The 20,319-nt window shown below is 54.1% G+C and overlaps 1 protein-coding gene across 8 annotated transcripts in view; it reads left to right on the plus strand.

Moving 5' to 3' along the window:
* The window catches only part of CACNA1C (calcium voltage-gated channel subunit alpha1 C), a 434,223-nt gene that overhangs the window by 31,097 nt on the left and 382,807 nt on the right, over positions 1 to 20,319 (plus strand). For all 8 annotated transcript variants that reach the window (XM_047787908.1, XM_047787912.1, XM_047787914.1 and 5 more), the window contains exon 2: positions 16,463 to 16,784. In XM_047787908.1, coding sequence (XP_047643864.1) covers positions 16,463 to 16,784 — 322 coding nt within the window. The remainder of the gene's footprint in view (positions 1 to 16,462; positions 16,785 to 20,319) is intronic.

The raw sequence follows: 20,319 nt of genomic DNA on the forward strand, positions 1-20,319 counted from the left end.
GCGCTATCCTGGTTTTGGGCACCAGAGTCCTTCCCATGCAGCTGATGTGTGGGAAAGAGCAGCCTGTGGCTGGGAGACAGCGCTGGTGTGGGAGGCTCCCTGCCGGACAGGGTGGAGCCCCATCACTTCTGCTCACATCTCACTGGTCGGAACTCTGTCCCAAGGCTGTGTCCAGCTGCCTGGGAGACTGGAAACTGTGGGCTCCCTGTGACCCCGGAGGAATAAGGGCACAGATACTGTTGCATTAAGGGTTCCTGCCACACCCTCAGGCTCAGCTGACCCCACATGTCCCGGGCTGTGTTCCAGAGCCCTGCTTGTCCCAGCTCTTCCCGTGCTCCGAGCATGTGGTTGTTCCATCTCCCAGCCTGGGCTGTGCTGCTTGCTCTTTGCCTTCTCGTTCTCCAGACCCTCTGGTCTGTTGTACCCAACTCTCTCTGCCTGCCGACTTGGCTGGACTTGACTCCCTATCTCTCTGGTCTCCTAGCAACCCTCCTTGCCTTGCTCACGTGTCTGGGATGGACCATCTGATGCCTGGTAGCTGCCTGCCATCACCATGTGTTCTTCTTGGATGAGAGTTCACTCGGTCCAAGTCCCAACCTGACGGAGCAGGGGGTCCTTTCTGATGTCTGGTGTGCTCAAGTCCTTCCCATGAGTACTGGGGTGGATTGAAACTATTTGAGAGATAATCAGAGAGTGCCAAGAATAGCAATGAGAGCCGTAAAATAAGTAAGACAGTGGAAAATACAGCTTTGGGAAGCCAAAAGCTGGTGCCGTGGATCTCAGGGATAAGCCTGAAGGGAAGAGCCGATCTTTAAATATAAGTCAAAAGTTGGTTTAAAATTATTTTAAAGGTGATGGCGCTAGATGTTCTTTTGTTTCTCTGAAAAGGAAGTTAGCTCATCTTTTAGCGTGGAATTTTTAGGTAAGAGACAAAGAAAGATTTGCCAGTTCTAGAATTTGGGGATCTGGGGATGGGTTCCTGAGAGAGGTTAAGTCACGTGCTTTCCTAGAAAAGACCGTGAGTAGGACAGCCCAGCCTGTCCCTTAGAAGAGCACCTCAAAATCTTTCCCCATGTTGTGTTTTTGGCTCACGCCTCCTTTGAGAGACGCTTATAGTTAAAGTATTTGTCTCTGGGTGATATTTCCCAATGATTTCATAAGAGGAAGGGGTAATGCCTTGTCAGGTTTCAAGAACTATGATGCCTGAATTCCATGACCTGTTTTATCATCCACTTGCTGGGCAGGTCGCTTCTCCCATCTTTGGATGGTCTGCTTATCTGTTAAGTGGGGGTGGGTTTGCAGGCACCGTGGGTGAGAAGTTGTTCACATTTATCATGAGCTTCCGAAAACAGAGGGGACACATCCTGTACCAGGTGCATGGAGAGGCACGTTTCTCCGCACGGTTCTTTGGTTCTTGCCCTGAACCAAACTCTTCGCAAACATTTCTTCTTAGAAACAGCTCTCAGTGAGGCCTGCAGGTGCCGTCTGCTGAGATGGGGGCTTTGCACCAGGAGCTCCGTGGGCCTCAGCCTTCTCAGCTGGGAAGTGGTTGTAACCGTGGTGCTTGCTCCTGAGGATGTGGGAGGATGAGTCTGCTAACACAGGCCAAGCTGTGAGAAGGGGACCTGGCCTGAGGTAGATGCTCTGTAGGGATTATGGTTATTTTTAAGCGAGGGTTTCAGAAGGCGTCTCCATCTGGCTTTCTGTCCTGTGACTTGCTGAGCAGCCCCTCCTGTCCCTGCCAAGGACCCGGGGCTGACCTGGGCTTGCAGACAGGAGGAGAAAGACCCTGCCTTGTCCCCATGCTGCCCGAGTTGTGTGGCAGGGTGACCGCCAGTGCCCAGGGGATGGCGTTTTGGCTTCTGGCACTTGTGGAAGTGGTTGCTACAGGGGATCACAGGATTCAGGGAGCGTCAGAGGAGCCCCCTGCCTGAGCGGACCAGGCAGCTGGATCCGTCCCCATTCTCACATGAGTCCGGGAGATGCTGGTGGGGGCCGGAGCACCCAGACCCATGCTGAGCTTCTGGGGTGTGGCCTTGAGTCTCTGCCTTTCAGTCTAATGCAGTGTGAGGAAGGCTGGGCTGGGTAGAGGAGGGATGGCATGTGAGCATGTGGAGGATAACTGTGCTGTGTTTACTGGCAGCCGGGGCCTCCCTCGAGCCCCAGTCCACCTCCTGCCCCTCGTGGTGTCCCCTGGCCTAGGGCTCGCACCCTGGGGTGAGCCAGGGATGGGGTGGGGGGTGGAAGACTAGAATTAATTTGCAGGGAGCTAAGGCCACACTCTCGTGAAAGAGCCATGTCAGCGGGTGTCTATGGAGCGCCCCCTGTGTGTCTAGCACGGCTCGGGTGCCGGGGGGCGGCACCTGGAGTGACCATACTTGACCCCTGTCCTTGGTGAGCTCATGGGTTCCGGGGACACACCAATAAACAGACCAGGTGTGGCACGCTGGGTTCACGTGGTGATGGGAACCCTCACAGGGCTGTGCTGGGCTTACACTGCACGTGTCACACACTCAGAGAACATAATGGGTTTTTGTGTTTGTTTGTTTTATTGTGGAGAAAAACATGAAACATAAATTTAACCATCTTAACCAGTTTCAAGCGTATAGTTCAGTAGTGTTAAGTATATTCACGTCATGGTGAACTAGAGCTCCAGAAATGCTTCAGTTTGGGAAATGGAAATTCTACCCCCTTTAAACAACTCCTTGTCCCCCCCAACCCCCTAGTTCCTGGCAACCATGCTTCTACTTTCTGAGCCTATGTACTCAAGTCCTCTAGGAACCTCATATAAGAGGATTATACGCTATTTGTCTTTTTGTGTCTGGTTTGTTTCACTTAGCACAATGTCCTCAAGGTTCATCCACGTTATAGCAGGTGGCAAGATTTCCATCCTGTTCAAGGCTGAGTAATGTTCCATTGTGTGGATGGACCGCATTTTCTCATCCATTTACCTGTCAGTGGGCACTAGGGTTGCTTCCACCTCCTGGCCGTTGTGAGTAATGCTGCCGTGAAATGGGTTTACTGAGATCTCTTCTAGATACTGCTTTCATTTTCTGGACTATATAACTGGACGTGGGATTGCTGGATCATATGGTAGTTCTACTTTTACTTTTTTGAGGACCCGCCATGCTGTTTCTAGAGTAGTTGCCCCATTTTACAGTAACACCAACACAAAGGTTGCAGTTTCTCTGCATCTTCACCAACATGTGTTGTATTTGGTTTTTGGCAGTAACCATCCTAATGGGTATGAGGTGATATCTCGGGGTGGTTTTGATTTGCGTTTCCCTGATGATGAGTGATGTTAAGCATCTCTTCACGTGCTTATTGGCCATTTGTGTATCATCTTTGGAGAAAGGTTTATTCAAGTCATCTGTCCATTTTTTTCATTTTTTATAATGATTTTTATTTTTTCTGTTATAGTTGGTATACAGCGTTCTTTCAGTTTTCTGCTGTACAGCAAAGTAACCCAGTCTCTCTCTCTCACACGCACACATTATTTTTCTCACATTATCCTCCATCATGCTCCATCACAAGTGACTAGATATAGTTCCCAGTGCTATACAGCAGGATCTCATTGCTTATCCATTCCAAATGCAATGGTTTGCATCTATTAACCCCAGACTCCCAGTCCATCCCACTCCCTCCCCCTCGGCAACCACAAGTCTGTTCTCCAAGTCCACAATTTCTTTTCTGTGGAAAGGTTCATTTGTGCCATATATTAGATTAAGATATAAGTGATATATTTTTAATTAATACCCAAAGATTTTGTTTCTGTTCCGCCCATGCCCCCAGACATCTGGCATTGGCCAGACCAGTTCAGCACCAGCAGAGGCCAAGGGAACCAGGGACATCGCCCTCGGGAAGTCCCAGGTGTAGGGATTGCTTATCTCTGTTAGCCAGATAACTCTGACCACTAATTCTGCCTTCTTCCTGTTCTTTAAGCTTTTGATGAGTTTACGCAGGTGAGATGCTGGGGGTATTTGGTTCCCATTGCTTCTGTGGCAAGTTATCATGAACTTAGTGGCCTCAAAAACATGATTCTGGACTTCCTGCTGTGGGTGCAGTGGGTTAAGAATATGACCTCAGGGGCTCAGGTCACTGGAGAGGTGTGGGTTCAGTCCCTGGCCCAGGAACTTCCATATGCCATGGTATAAAAAACTAATTCTGGAGGTCAGAGGTTCAAACGGGCTCCATCCTCTCTGGGGCTCTTGGGGGAAGCTGTTGCCTTTTCCAGCTTGTGGAGGCCCCTCTTCCACCTGCAAAGTTGGCTGTCCCGGTCTCTCTGCTCTCTTGCCCTCCTCTTAGGACCCTAGAGAGTCCATTGGGCCTGCTGGATAATCAGGCCAACACCCCCCATCTCAGAAGCCTCCCCCTCATCACACCTGCACAGTTTCTGCTACCACGTAAGGTCACACAGTCACTGTTCCCAGCCCCTGGCAACCACCCTTCTTTTCTGTCTATGAATTCACTCTCTAAGCCTTCCTGTAAATGGAGACATGCGGTGTTTGTCTTTCTGTGACTGGCCTCTTCCCCGAGCTGTTCTCAACTTTCCACGTTGAAGCACGTGTCAGGATTTCCTTCCTTTTCAAGACTGAATAGTAGTCCGCTGTACGTGTAACATTTTGTTGATCCAGTCACCTGTCAGTGGACACTGGGGCTGTTTCCCCCTTTTGGCTATCCTGAATGATGCTCTGAGAACAGGAGTGTCCCGGCTTTCAGTTCTTTTGGTAAATATCCAGAAGGGGGATTGCTGCATCGTATGGTTTCGTTGTTTGAGGGACCACCGTGCTGTTTGCACCACATCCGTGCCATTTTACCTTCCCATCAGCAGGACACAAGGGTTCTGGTTCCCAGGCACCCTTGCCAACCACTGTTATTCCCTGGTGACACCATCCTAGTGGGTTTGAGGTGCCCTCTTGGGCCTTGAGGGCTTCCATGTAGACCTTGTGGAGACCCCAAAGTCCTGGGAAGACCCTGGGACAATGAACTAGAAAAGAATGGGGGGCTGGGAGTTGTCCCCTCTGTTGCCCTTCCTGGCGGTGGGGCCCTGAGGTTGAACTTGCCCAGGCCTGTTGGGGGCAGCCACTGAGGCCAGCTGAACTCCCCCTCCCAGGCCACCCCTCTATCCAGGAGCCAGCCAGCGAGCCCTTATCAGCCCTTGTCCCGAGGTCTGTGGGGAGGAGAGCTGGGCACCCGGGAACTCGGTGGCACTTAGACCGGCTAGGGGGTGGGGTGGGTGATGCCTGGATCACGGGGTTCTGGGAGCAGAGAATCTGGCCTCTTATGGTGTCTGGCTTAGGCTTCTGGCTCGAAGAAGGGGAAGCCGAGAGCCAAAGAAGGAAAGTGATTCGCCCGAGTGCCCAGAGCAAATGGCCGATGGAGCTGGGCCTGGAATTCAGCTCTTTCGACTTCTGGCTCGCTTCCTCCCCGCCCAGCCCGGGAGAGAGTGAAGGTGGCGTCGTGTCTGTTTGCAGCTTAATGTTTACCAAGGAATGACAGCCTCGGGGCCACCTGCTTATTTTTTTGTTGCCTTCCCCCTTCCCGTCTGCCTGCTGTCTGGCAGAGGTTTCGTGGGGATTAATGAGATAAACGGCATTGACTTTTCCAAATGCGAGAAGCTTTATGCTTCATACAGAGGGTGGTTATTAAGCGACCTGCGAGTATAGCGGAATCAGCTTCTTTTGTTCCCTCTGGATGAGAAAAAGCGATGTCCAGGAAGAGGACAGAGGCCGTGCCTGGGTGTATCTGTATTACGCACGTAGCATGTAAACGCATGACCCCCCACCAGTGCAGTCGCACTGACAGTGGGAGGTTCTCAGAGCCTCCTTCCGAGAGGGGGGCCTTGGAAGACGGAACATGGGCTTCTCAGGAAACCTCTGTATTCTGAATTCTCTGGATAGATTCACTCTTTCGCAGACGGATGCTGTTACTATATGTGTGTGAGATACAGCACTTTTTAAGAGGGGGTTGCTTAACAAGGAGGGCATGCGTCTGGGAAAAAGCTATTTTTAATAGAACAGTTTTTGTGTTTTATTTCACGTCACTAAAGATGATTTCCACTCCTTTGGTGGCCTGAGGCTTTGTATGGGTGCAGTGATCCTTGTTAAGCCATACTTTGTATTTGGGTAGAACATTCATAGACAGAGTCTCAGTCCTGAGAGTGTCAGGGGGAGACTGTGTTACCACCTTCATTTCACGGAGGAGTAAACTGAGGCCTTGGACAGCGCCCGCTGCCTGGTACTCCACAGTGTGGCTGGTGGGCCTTGGATTCTGATACGGCGACGCTGGGCAGCTGGAGGAAAGCCACTCCCTCCCTCCCTCAGATGCCTGGTGCTGCATGAACTTCTCCAAAGGGCTTGCAGTTCCATGATGCGGGGTCTCGGGCCTGGGGGCTGAATCCAGGTGTCCCGACCCCGGGGCCTAATGCCTTTCCCCACGTGTGAACATAGCTGCTCATACTTCAAGGGCCCCACTGATGCTACATGAAGTTGTTCCGAAAAATCAAAAGACAAGGCAAAAGAAGGGAGCTTGCCTGTATTTCTTGGCTAATTTTCAAAGCGACATTTTCACTTTATCGCAAGCTGGAGGCTTTTGTTTACAGAGAGCTGTAGCTGCGGACAGGGTGCGAACCAGCCTCAGTCCTGCGCTTCGGTTGGGATCGGCAGAAGGCTGCAGGGAGGGAGTGGTCTCGGTTGCTTGGGTTTCCCTGACATGCTGGGGGCTGGGAGGAAGAGGCTACAGGTGGGGTCTCTGGGCACCCCGACCCACCGTGGCTGGTCAGCAGCTGGACGAGCATCCAGGGCTGGCTCGGCCACAGTAATTTTGGAAGTGTGCTTAAACAGTCAAACGAAGTCACAACTTTTTTTCTTTCTGATTAGTGACAAATTATGTATTGTACAGAACTGGAAAAACACAGTAATACGAAAGTGGTCCTTACAAGGGTCTTCCTCTCGGGCCTCGTGCTGAGGGCTTCACCTTCCTCAACTCGCTTGTGTGATGGACTCCGAAACTATCTCCATTCGCAAGTGAGGAATCACAGGGACCAAGAGGTCCCGTGATGGCTCCCCTCACCTGGCTGGAATCCCAGGCCAGAGCCCCGTGTGCCAGGCTGACCTGCCCTCTGCAGATGGATGGCGCTCGTCTCCACTAGTACCATTTCCGTTTTGCTAGTTTCCTTTTAGCCTTTCTTCTGGGAAAAGAAATGTGTTGATAACATTGGGGTTCTACTATAGGTGCTTTTTTGGGACTCGGTTTCTGTGGCGTAATGTTATGTTGTGAAATTTTTTCTATATTATTTTTCAAAATGCGATTCTTCCAATTTTCTCATGTGACCATGCATTGCTTTGTCCAGCCAGTCCCCCCTGTGGTGGGCTTTGGGGGGTTTCTGGCTTGATGTTGGTGTAATTCACCCCGTGGTGAATACTTGCCCAGCTCATTGCTTGCCCGAGCCCTGTCGAGTCCTTTAGGATGGCTGCTGAGACGGGTGTGGACTGTTTGCATTTCCTAGACTCTCGTTAGGGCTGAGTGGCTCTCCTGACCAGGTTTGTCAGCTCCTGCTCCCGTCTGGGTGTGAAAGAGGCCTGGGCGGAGTTCCAGAGTTCAGCTTCCTTGTCCCTGGTGGGGCTGGTGGGGCTCTGGGCATGGCCAGCCCTTCTCTCCTGTGGAGCAGGAGTGCTCTCGGCCAAGAGAGATGCTCCACGCCTGGGCAGGGCTGCACCTCTGCTGCTGGGGGCATCCTGCCAGGGTGCTCGTGGGCACGGGGGTGGAGCTGAGGAGGTACTGCTGGTTCCCAAAGGTGCCTGCCCCCTCCTGGTGACGAAAGTGGGCAGGTGAGTATCAAGGAGGCCAGCCCTCTTGTCCCCTGCCCTCCCAGATGGTGAGAAGGAAGGAGGTTGGGGCCCCTGAATCTCCTAAAAGCTGTCCTCCCAAAGCAGCATGGCCCCTCATCGATGGTCTAGTCCTTGTGGCTGGGAAAGTCCTGTGGTCTGTGTCTGTCTTTCTGCCAGTGACAGGGACCAAGCAGCAGACCCCTCAGGGCCCTAGGACAGTTGCATTCTGCATTCATTCCACTCATGCGTTCGTTTTACACAGCTTGTGCTCACGAATCACGTCCAGGTGTCCCTGGGGAGCAGAGTGGTGAGTAGGATGGACAAGCCCTGCTTCTTGGGGCTTCCCTTCTGGTGGGGGACAGGAAACAGACGTCCACTTACAAGGACATAAGCGCGCTTAGCATATGGCGAACACGCTCATCTAAATGCAGGAATAACAGCATCTCTGTGAACTTCCACGTAGAGATCTGTGAAGCCTCAAGGAGAATTCTGCAGTGAGTGTCCAGGCAGCCGCTGTGCTTGGAGCCCGCCTGGTACCTGTGCTGGGATTTCTGAGGCTGGAGTGTGTTCCCATGCTCAAGGGGCTTACGGATGGTTGGAGTCCAAAGAGGGTGGGCGTTGGAGTGTAACCCCCTGCGCATTGGTTGGCCACAGCACAGGAGGAATGGCTGGGTTTGGGTCCTGTGGGTGCTGCTCCAGGCCACCGTGGCCTTCTTCCCACTTTCTGCACCCTGCCTGTCCCCAGACATCGGCAACCTGGAGGATTTTCCATTTTTCTAGCTGGTATCTGACCTCAGTCAGGGCTGGATCTACATTTGTACTACAAAGACTACTTTGTGGTGACACTTAAAAAGCTGAAATGCTGACTTTCAGTAGCCTTGAATGAATGCTCATCTAGGTCCTGTAATTTGGGTTTGCCATCACCAGGTGGTGACAGGTGCTCTTGTTCAAATTGCAGGGGGTGGGATGTCCCCCTCCCTCTGCTGGGAAGTGAGTGGAAGATGCATTTCCTTTTTCTTTTGGCCACGCCCACATCATGCAGAAGTTTCTGTGCCAGCAGTGACTTGGGCCATAGCAGTGACAATGCCAAATCCTTGACCTGCTGAGCCACCAGGCAACTCCAAGAAGTAGGTCCTTGTGACTGCACTTGATAATCTTTGATTGGAGGGCAGGGTTGACCATGCGGATCTCTCTGTTTGCTTCCTGGCTCTTCTTCCTTCTGTTCTCTGATGTCAGTATGACCTTGAGCACCACGGGATGGCCGTCTGGTTAGGGTCATCTGCAGATGGAGGCTTGAGTGCTCCTCTGAGAATTCCTCTCAGGGTTTCTTTCCCTTCTTCCCTGCTTTGGACTCACTGTCCTGTAAGAGCAGAGGGCAGGCTTGGCGTGCTGGATCTCGGGACAGTGGGAACGCCGGTCCTCTACCTCTTACGCTTTTCCTGTTGGTGGGCTTCTGCATGGCTCCAGGTTCTCAGCCTTTGCCCGACATCAGCAGAGGTGGGATGGTGCACAGAGAAGAGATGGGTTTATTTAAGGCATCGCCTGATAGGTTGAGTCGAGGAGACGGCCTCAGAAGTCCTGGGTCCCTCACTGTGCCTTGTTTAGGGGCAGCTTCGATTCCTGTGGCCACTGGAGGATTCCTGTTCTGAGCATCCCGCCTCCCATGAACCGTAGAAGGATGAAGGGAGAGGAGGGCGAAGGGACCAGGAGGATGCTGTTGAGAATAATGCGGAAATAGCTCGGGGAAGAGGAGGAGCTCATGGTTGACATGCCTAGAAGTCCCTTCGTGGGGCTCAGTCTGGGGAGGGGGCTTCCCTCTCAGCTGGGATGTCCTGGGGCTCCCATGGGCCCAACATGGGGAGAGACATCAGCTTCCCCACCTGTCCCCTGGGAAAACTAGTCTCTCATCCGTTGAGTATTAACCCCTGAAAAAATGACTTTTTGTTTCTGTGTTGTTTGTTGGATCTTAGACTCTCTTGTGCTTTGAAAATATGTCTTTCTGCATAGGGTGGTTATTTCCTGATCAGAAAATCCACCCACCCGGCAGCCTCTGAATCAGGTCTTGATTGCTTTTTTTAAGTCCCTGCACAAGTTGGAATTTAGGGCTCTGCTGTGCGCTCTCGTTTCTCACCCCTTATCCTCCTCATCCTGCACTTCCCATCACGACTTCGCCTTAATATAGACCGTGCTGTCCACACTGGTAGCTGCTCGCCACAGGAGGCTGTTTAAATGTAAATTGACTGAAATGAGAGACAATTTCAAGTGTTGCCCTAGCCGTGTGTCAAGTGCTTCAAGCCAGTGCCTGGTGGCTACCTTCCTGGACGGAGCCTGTCTGTCCCTGTGCGAGTTCTCTCGGACAGTGCTGCTGGAGCTGCCTGTGTCACTCAAGGTCAGACCTAGTGTGGACACTGCCTTGGCCATTTTAAGAGGAGAGATATTGGAGTTCCTCTGGTGGCACAACAAAAACAAATCCGACTAGGAACCATGGGGTTGCGGTTCAATCCCTGGCCTCCCTCAGTAGGTTAAGGATCTGGCATTGCCATGAGCTGTGGTGTAGGTTGCAGATGCAGCTTGTATCTGGCATTGCTGTGGTTCTGGTGTAGGCTGGCAGCTGTAGCTCTGATTATACCCCTAGCCTGGGAACCTCCATATGCCGTATTTAAGGGCCTACAAAGCAATGGGAAGTGTTGGGACAGCAGGGTCTAGGCAAGGCCCCCAGGGGTCGTCCCAGAGCCCCACATGGTGGAGCTGAGTTGCTGAGAGGACTGGGGCTCTGCTGTTATTAGAAAGCTGGGGGTCCTGGACGTCACTATGCCGAGAGCTGACTTCATGATCTCAGCACCTGATCCACATCTCAGAAACCAAGAACCCACTGCCAGGGCCTTTCTGTTGACAGAGCACGAGGAGGGAAATCACTACCCTCCCCCTGGACTCAGTGCCCGTTCCGGTGTTGAGTTGGCCAACCCCATGGTCACATCTGTCTGGTCACAGGAGATTGGGAACAGGACGGCGCAGAGGAGGATGTTGGGCGACTAGGTCCTTAGTCCACCAGCCAGTCCGCACGGGGCCGGGCAGGGCCAAGCCTCCGCAGGGTGAGCACCCGGGCTAGCGGAGGTCCAGACCGCGGCTGTCTTCTGAGATCACAGCGTCTTCCCTGGGTGAGCGCTGGCCATCTTGGGAGCGCACTAGATAGAGAAGATTAATGGCCTCCTGCTTTCTGCTCATTTGGCCTTTAATGGGCAGAGAAAGCTCAGTTTCTGTTTCAGGTCAGCCGCGATGCTCTTAAAGGGAACGTGGGCCCCTCATCCCTGCGGCGAGATGCAAGCTTCTGGGTGGCAGTTGGCCCGAGACGAAGCACTTCCTTCACACTGCAGGTTGCTTCCCATCTCCATAAATCAGCTGAGGTTGCATTGTGTGTACAAAGCTTGGCTTCTGTGCATGGCTGAAGGTAATGAGGCCAAAGAGTGAGGTCGTGCTTACAAAGCTGGCCTGCGACCCCAGCCTCTTCCACACACATGGCTAACTGGGGTCCCCATGCCAGGGGTTTGGGCTAATGTGGAAACAGGAAGACAGGGAGCAAGCTGGCTGCTGAGGTTTGAGGTCTGCTTGTTTATACTGGGGATGTCAAGATTTGAGAAGGATTCCCCAAGCACAGAGCAGAGTGAACAGCATGCTGAGTACATGCAAAGGTCCTGTGGGGCAGATGAGACACTGAGCTTGTCTGAGTGAAATGGGACCCGGACAGCAAGCGTGCGTTGGATTGAGAAGCTCAGAGAAGTGGGCAGGACCGGCCCACATAGGCTCACAGTCCAGAGTCTGGACTTCAAGGAGATTTAACTGGGAGGATGACAGGGCATGAGTCATGACTTATATTTCTAAAAGGTCACTCTGGCTGTGCATGGAGATGGCACTGGGGATAGGCAAGAGAAGTGAGGGAAAGGTCAGGGCTCCTGCAGCATCCTGGGCAAGAAATGGGTGGTGGCCTGGACCAGAGTGGTGGCACCGTTGATGGAAATCACAGCCTCTCCCTCTGACATGCCCCCCACCCTCAACAGTCACAGCCAAGAAGCAAGCAGGGGAGCCTAGGAAGGCTTGTCCTTTACGGTTCAGACTGATCCCAGCCATGTTTCCCAGGTCATGCTTATTATGACGTCATTGTCATCGCAAGCTTAGCCAACAGATATTGGCATCTTCTGGATGCAGCCCTGGAGCAGGTGCATGGGTGGAGGCGGATTAAAGAAAAAATCAATGTTACATCACTGAGCAGCTCCCGGCCCCAGCCCCATGCCTCCATCACTGGGGTCCCAGGGAGCACATGGCTTGTGTACGTCTCCTCGCCTGGACCCTGGCTGCATGGATTGTCATGAGGCTGACCTGTGTGTGCTGGGGTTCTGGCTGGTCCTGGTCCTTGGGAGCAGCAGCCATGTGTGCAGGGAGGAGCTGGGCTGTTTCACATGTGGGAGTCACTTTCTCCTATGGGAGGAAGAGTCCAGAGTGGGCTCTCCGCTGTGTGTGGCCCGGTCTAAGCTGCCGCCCTGGGGTTCGCTCGGGGTCAGAGCGTCAGTGCAGCTGGGCCAGGATGGTGGGAGCCAGAGCCGATGTACGTGGTGGCATCTTTTCTGCTGGCAGCCAGGAGACGGAGCTTTGAATTAGCTTTATAATTTGAAAATTGTTCTCTTTGCATCAGGTGGTTATTTCGTGCTACAAGAAGCCATCAAAACACTGCTGTCCCCCCTCCTCCATGGCTTTGCTCGGGGTCCACACAGTGGGCTTGGCAGGGAGCTTTTCCATTCCTGGCATTCTTGGTCACTGTGCCCGCTTGTCAGGGGCCTGGAGGTCCTGATAGAGCCTTGGGCCTGGCTGGGGAGTTGTCCCAGTTGAGGGGGTGGTAGTCACTTAGAGAAGTGGAGGCTGAGCCAGGCCTTGAGGCACAGCCTTGACGGAGGCCAGCCCAAGGGTCACAGCTGTGTGCATGTGTATGTGTGTGTGTGTGCGTACGTGTGTGCGTTCACTGCACTCTTCGTCACACTGCACGGCTGCAGTGTTTGGGCTGCCAGGACCAAAATACTGCAGGTTGTTTTCTCATCGCCCAGCTGGGGAGGGGCTGACATCCCCCTTCCCCCCTGGGCTTGTTCGTCTGTGCTTCTCCAGATGGCGTGCTCCCCAGAGGGCCTCCTGCTCTGGGAACGGTCTGTGGTGTAAGTGAGGTCACTTGCAGTGTGGGGTGGCCCCGAAGTCAGCCCACCAGGATGAGGCTTTCCTACCACCTCTGGCCTCTGTAGGGCCCTGGTCTCAACACCTCAGGGCACCCAGGGTGCGCTCACAACAGCCTTTCCCACGTGACGATGTCTCCTCGCTGCTGCTTCCTGCCTGAGCCTCAAATGTCACCCATGGCCTCCAGGATTGCGGGAGGTGGTCAGGGCTGTGAGAGGGGGTTGGGAAAATGCTGGGGCCCGCAAGGACAAGTGTGGACAGTGACCTTCGAAGGGGTGTGGAGGTATAGAGGCCCTGTTGTCAGCAGACACCGGAGTTGGAGGGTCGGATGGGGTTGGAGACACGCTGCTTTACATTGTGAGGCAAGAGGAGGGGTTGGTCCAGGAGTTCCAACAGCTACTCAGCATTGTCAAATGCTGGTGAATTTCAGCCCTCTCTGGTGACCCAGTGACATACGATATCCAGGGCAGCAGGTGGAAATGGACACGTCCCACCCTCCTCATCCCAGAGGCGCTGGGCTGATGGGGCGAGGGGCGGCATCCCGTGAATGTCAGATCAAACACTTAAGGTGTTCTTGGGGTCAAAAATGCAGCCCCCTCAATCTCAGGCCTCCGTAAACTCAGCAGGAAGTGCTTTTCCAGTGGCCACATGAGCGTGCATGTGAAGCACGTGGGGTCTGTGGGGGCGGGTGAGGCCATCGTGGACGCGGCTAGCAAGTCATCTTGACAACCTGCTGGTGCCTTGATCATCAAGACCTTTCTCTCACTCTTTTCCTCTGGGGTCTCGTAAGAAAGGTGACGGCCGGCTTGCTGCAGTCTCCCTTATTTTAAGTTTTGGACCTGCATGGGGGAGTGTGAGATCCAGGACCCCTGCTGGAAAGTGCTGGGCTCCCCAGGCAGGCGGGTGGCCTGAGCGGCTGGGGACAGCGAAAAGGGTGATGGCAATCAGTATGAGCTGAGAGCAGACCGAGAATTGAGTGCAGAGGCTCTTCTCCAGGCCAGGAGTGGGTGCGGGGCTCTCATGCCACAGGGAGCAGACGGTGACAGTACAGGAGGCAGCTGGGGGTGCAGTTGCCCACCTCCTGTTCCTATGGCAGGCAGCACTCCTCTATCATGTTACACTTTCCCCTTGTGCTCAGATAAGCCTTACAATCCTTGAGATACGTTGTTCTGGATGGCCACATCAGTCAGTTGCCATGAGACTGGACACCTACCCTGTCTGTAGTGGTGGAAAGGACATAGACTTTGGAATCTGGCAGGAATGACAGCTCAGACAGATATGAGCTTGTAGCACTGAGCATGCATATTTGGTCTCTTTTGGCTGCAAGGGACAGAAAGCTGGTTCAAACTAGCTTAAGCTAAGCTACCTAAGGAATCAAACTGGAAAGCTCAGGGTAATTCTGGCATCAGGTGTAGCTGGATCCAGGAGCCCAGTTGTTCTCAGAGTCTATCTCTAGGATGATGTCTCTGGGTTCTGTGGCTAAGGAGGGGTCATGTGCTCATCTCAGAACTGTCCCAATCAGGCAGTAGGGTGTGAGAGGGAGCAAAAGTTGCCCTGAAGGTCAAACCTAAAAGAAGAGTTGGGGGGAGCTGGCCAAGCAAAGCACCAAATGTCCATCTGGATCCAGTGCCGTGTGGTGAGGAGGGAGAAGGGCCTGCGAGACACTGTGCTACGGACCAGCAGCTTCCCTGAAAGGGCCTTGGTGTACTGAGCAGAGAAGAGGATCACTTTTGGGGGGGCTTGCAAGTGATGTTTGTGCCACTGGTCTGGCTCTGGCACAGATGCCAGGCTCTCTGTCCACAGTACCCTTTCTCTGCCACTTCTCCTGATCCTGCAGCACCTGGCCAGCCAAGGTCACACGTCTGTCCTGGGGTCCAGGCTGAGCTGATCACTTGGTAAACCTTGCAGAATTCTGGGGCGAGGCGCTGTGTCATGGAGACAGTCTTGAAGGCTTCCATTGCCTTCAAACCCGAGCAGCGCAGATGCTTCCACTCTGGATTTCACTGGTTCCCACCCAGGTTTCCTTCTGGACGGTGTCCCTGTACCCCTGTCTGGTCACCCTTGCTACACACAGTGTGGTTTCACAGGTACCAAACGCTCCATGATGAGTCACCCCAAACTAGTGGCTTTCCATAGCACACATCACGCCATCTCCCGCAGTTTCTGCAGGTCAGGAGTTCAGGAAGGGCTTGCTGGGCAGTTCTGGCTTGGGGTTTGTCATGGAGGTGCAGTCAGGTGGTGACTGGAGCAGCTGCAGGGGCTGGGAATCCCCCCAACCCCCCGTAGGCTGTCTGGGCTTCCCCACAGCATGGATGCCCAGGGCTGATGCTGCGTGTTTTTGACCTAGCTGAGAAAATCACATCTACTGTTGCCTCTGCGGAGCCTTGTGAGTCAAAACAGTCACAAAAGGCCAGCTCCCTTTCAGGAGTAGGGAGTGTAGGTCCTATTTCTCAGGGAGAGAATGTCAAAGAATCTGCTGACATGATTTAAAACCATCAGAACCTGAAGTTCCTGTTGTGGTGCAGCAGAAACGAATCCGACTAGGAACCATGAGGTTGCGGGTTCGATCCCTGGCCTCACTTAGTGGGTTAAGGATCTGGCATGGTGGTGAGCTGTGGTGTAGGTTGCAGATGTGGCTTGGACCTGGTGGTGCTGTGGCTCTGGCGTAGGCTGGCAGCAACAGCTCCGATTGGACGCCTAGCCTGGGAACCTCCATATGCTGTGGGTGTGGCCATAAAAAGCAAACAAACAAACAAAAAACCCCATCACGGCCCCCAACTCCTCTTATCTAACACCCATCAGACAGGCTTGAGTTACCTGGATGTGACCTTGTTTTGGTTTGACCCCTTCATTGATTATACTTACTTTCATTTGGGTGGACTCAGGTGCAGATTTGAGTGAATTACAGCCTTTAATTCATTGTATGTCAGCCTTGATTCATGCAGTGGCTTGCACTCGTCCATTCATTCTTCTTTTCTGTCCTCATATCCTATTCTCCTCCTCACCTTCCATAAACATCCATCTTATTCGGCTTGTTTGTATGTGTTCTTAGAAATATGCATTTAATTGATGTGTGTTGCATATTTGTCTTTTTCTGCATCCTCTCCTCAGGGTGTTTCTAAGTCCATAAGTGCTATAATGCATACGTCTCATGTCTTGTCCGCCTAAAATGAGGCCGTAAGACTGGAGCAGGGCATGACGCATCCAAGGTCACACAGCTGACCTAGCCTGATCTAGGACCTGAACAGAATCCCAGCATCACACACTGATGTTTCTGTGTGCCACCTCCCTGTTTCCTGCAGTAGTTTGAAATAAGTTTTTTTTTTTTTTTTGAGTGGTGAGTCTGGGATCCAGAGAACATCACAGGCTCTCTTGTGTTCTCCCAAGTAACTGCTGTCCCCTGTCCTCTCCTCCTGCAGGACCCAGCTATGGGAGCCCACGCCCGGCTCACGCCAACATGAACGCCAACGCCGCCGCCGGGCTGGCCCCCGAGCACATCCCCACGCCGGGGGCCGCCCTGTCCTGGCAGGCAGCCATCGACGCAGCCCGGCAGGCCAAGCTGATGGGCAGTGGCGGCAACGCGACCATCTCAACAGTCAGCTCCACACAGCGGAAGCGGCAGCAGTATGGGAAGCCCAAGAAGCAGGGCAGCACCACCGCCACCCGCCCGCCCCGGGCCCTGCTCTGCCTGACTCTCAAGAACCCCATCCGGAGGGCGTGCATCAGCATTGTCGAGTGGAAGTATCCTTTGTGCTGGGCGGCTGGGGGGCCCCAGGCCCGCCGGGCAGTGGGCTGTGCTGGCCAGGCAGGTGGGCAAGTGGGGGGTTCTCAGATCTGCTGCCTCTGTCAGCCGGATGCTGTCTGAATGCAGATTTCCAGGCCCTACCCAGACTTGACAAGTCAGAGGCTTGGAGATGGGGCCCAGGAATCTGCGTGAATAGCAAGCTCCCTGGGGATTTTTTTTTTTCTTTTATGTAAGAAACAGTATTTGAGAAAACAAGCCTAAGTGGTGGTGAAGTATCCCGTCACCAGGCTGACCCCCTGACGGGCGGGGTGGACACTCCCCAGCCTCTTCCGCTCCTGCCGAGTGGTGGGCTGGCGCAGGTGCTTCCCTCTGGGGCAGAGAAGCCTGGGAGAGGCCAGAGGGCACTGGTCAGCACCAGCCCTGGTTCCGTGCTGTCCACGTTTGGAGCATATCAGCATCACTTGGGAGAGTGGGACAAAGCACAGGTGCCTGAGCTGCGCCCAGTCCTGTTTAAACTGTCCAGGTGCCGCTGAAGCAGAGAGCACAGGCCTGCGGTCCTGCAGACAGGCCCCTTGGTCTGCGTGGGACCCAGTGAGAGGGGCCTGCAAAGAAAATGGCTTTGAAGGGCTGGGCTCTCACCGTGCAATTGCCAGCCCCTTCTCATCTAGGAATTGTGGGATGGGGGACATGGAGAGGCCCCTGACTTTCCCCATAATGATATCGAACCTATAGAGCCACACGGTCAGTGACGGACAGGGGAGCTGGGGCCTCTGGGTCAGGATGCCCAGAGGGGGCGTGAGGCCTGGAGGAGCTGCACTCACCCAGGTCACGGCTGGCATCCAGATCTGGGTGCCCCAAATCCAGATCTGCTCGGGGGATGCCACCCAGCCCGGAGGGACACACCGGGACCCAGATCCACTCTGCCACCTGAGCTCTGAGGGGTCATGGGTCATCTCAGTCCCCAGGGCTGTGGTTTCCTATCTCTGACTAACCTGACAAGGAGTCCTGGGCACTCGATAAAAGGCCAGGTGACTCCACAGCCTGGGGAGGGGGGTGAATACTCAGGGCAGGAGGGGAGTCGTGCAGGAGCAGGCCTTCGTCATGCATGTGCGTGACAGGCTATCCACAGAGACCTCGAGTCCCAGGAGGCTGGAGTCAGGCCCTGGATGGGGCAGCCGCAGTGTTAACAAGGTGCCCGCCGTGGGTCTCAGCCACAGCTCCCCAAGGTGGGCAGGAAAGGACAGGGACCAGCCTCAGTGGTGCTGATTGGTGACATCCCCAGATTGCAGGGAGGGCTGGCTGGCCAGAGAAGGAGGTGGCCTGAGTGCCAGCCCTCCAGCGCTCCCTGGATGCTGTCACAGAAGAGAAGCCAGCTTAAAAATGCTTGGGCCACCCAGGGTGACACAGCATCACAGGGCTGACCTGGCTTCTCCATGTTGCAGGCAGCAGTTTTTCTTACCTGCCTGAGTGGTTTCCTTGCACAGTCTCTTCCCAGCAGTGTCCGACTTTAACATGGAGGGGCTGGGGACTGACAGCATAGGAGGCACCCACTTTGGGGTATGGGTTAACATTTGGGGTCTAGGGCTGGAGAAGGTCTCAACTGAACTGAGAGGCACTTGCCCTCGATGGGGAAGCACAGGGCAGATGACTGGACCAAAGTCCGGGGCTGTCACTTTCCTAAGCGGGGGGGCGGGGCAGGGAGGGGGGCCTAAAAGGGCTGACTTCCTAAAAACGCTTAGGGTGACTTTAGGATGGGCAGCATAGAATAGTCCTGATGCACTCAGCCCCCTGTTCCACCCCACCCAGGCGGCCTGACTCTGAGCCCTTGTGCCTCGGCCTCCTCCTCACTCAGAAATGGGGCGATAATGGCATGTCCCCCTTGGTGTACATATGTGGGGCGTGGACAGAGCAGGGCCTGGCCCAGAGTGTGCCCTCAGCAAGTGTCAGCCCTGTCTGTGCTCTCTGCATCTCTGCCGGCACCGTCAAGGTCCCCTCGTCTCCGGGTGCTCCTTGGCCAACGCGAAGGGCAGCATGGCCCATCGGAAAAGATGATTCAGAAGATCTGGTTCTGGACCTGGCTCTGCAGTTTGCCAGTCCGGGATCTGGGAGAGGTTGTTTTATTTCTGCATCTGTCCAATTGGGAGGTTGAGCAGGCCCACTGCAGGACTTGCTATCAAGGCTGTGCAGAAAATGACAGTGTTGGTGGGCATGCTGGGGGAGTGGACCCCCAGTTGATCCATGGGGCCGAGGAGCTGGACAGCACACTGACCAGGAGGCCCTGAACCAGGTAATCACTAAGATTCCTGCCAGCCCGAGCTGCCCTGGTAACACAGACCAGAGGCCATCCACAGCCAAGCAGTGAACTGTGGACTCTGTGGTCAGAGATCTGGGTTCTAGTCCTGGCTGGTCAGTGCCTGCTGTGTGTCTCGGGAAGGTTTCTCAGGCTCTCTGGGTCTCAGAGGTTTGGATGTGACGACCTCCGAGGTCTCATTCTGCTTCAGGATGGGTTAGCTTTGTGAGCGCAGGTTTCCCCAGGAAATGGAGGAGGTCCCTTCTTCCAGGAACATCTGTCCCTGTCTTCTTCGTCCCCCTGTGAGGCTCCACAGACAAGGCTGGAAATTGGCCGTGGTTGGGGGAGTGGAGCCAGAAGAGCAGGAACCAGGCCCTTTCTCTGAAGCCCCCCACCCCCACCCCACCCCCTGGCTCTCAATTGAGAATTCAGGGTGGAAGGGGTGTTATCATAGCTGCCCATTTTTCCCTCAAGAAGGTGTCTATCCTGATAGTTTGATGCAGAAATCCGGGCACAAGGGCCTCCCTGGGTGTGGGGAATGAACCCTGGCTTATCCCTCTGGACCCCAGCACGGCCCGCGGGAGGGTCAAGAAGACCTGGGACCCAGGGTCTCTGCAGACTGAAGCTGCTCGAGGCCTCTGTGCAAAGACGGCAGCCCTCTGGAGCTCGCAGTGCACACTGCTCAGGTCCTGGACCCAGAGCCCCTGGCCCTCTGCAGGCTCTCTGGAAGCAGCCAGAGAACAAGGGGCAAGAACAGAGCCACTACTCTGAACTTCAAGGAGAAAGGTTGAAAATACTATCTCCAAATTCCAGTGAAAAGTCTTCAGGTCAGGTCTCTGCCTCGAATGGGCGGGGTCCGCCTCCCCCACCCCAGGCTGGTCGAGCCCTGTGCAGGCAAGAGAGCTGGAGGAGGGGGTTGCCGGGGGCTGGCGGTCCTGGGTGGAACAGGCCCCGCTCTTTAAAAGCAACTCCGAGCACACATGAGGGAAAATGAAGTTCGGCTCAATCTAAATAAATAAAAGAAGGGAAAAAAGTTTCAGAAATCTGTGTTTACTCTGGCACGCGACTGGCCTCCACTGCTTTTGACATATTAGGAAAAATTTTGGCAGGGCCCCATGAGAAGCACTTAAAAAGGCATATGTTTCTTCTCAGAATACAAGGGGCTTGGAATGTATTGTTTAAACAAAATTCTTACGAACCTTTGATTCATTTTTAAAATATATATCTGTGTATGTTTGTTT

Source organism: Phacochoerus africanus, chromosome 7, assembly GCF_016906955.1.
Source record: "Phacochoerus africanus isolate WHEZ1 chromosome 7, ROS_Pafr_v1, whole genome shotgun sequence".
Lineage (NCBI taxonomy): Eukaryota > Metazoa > Chordata > Mammalia > Artiodactyla > Suidae > Phacochoerus > Phacochoerus africanus.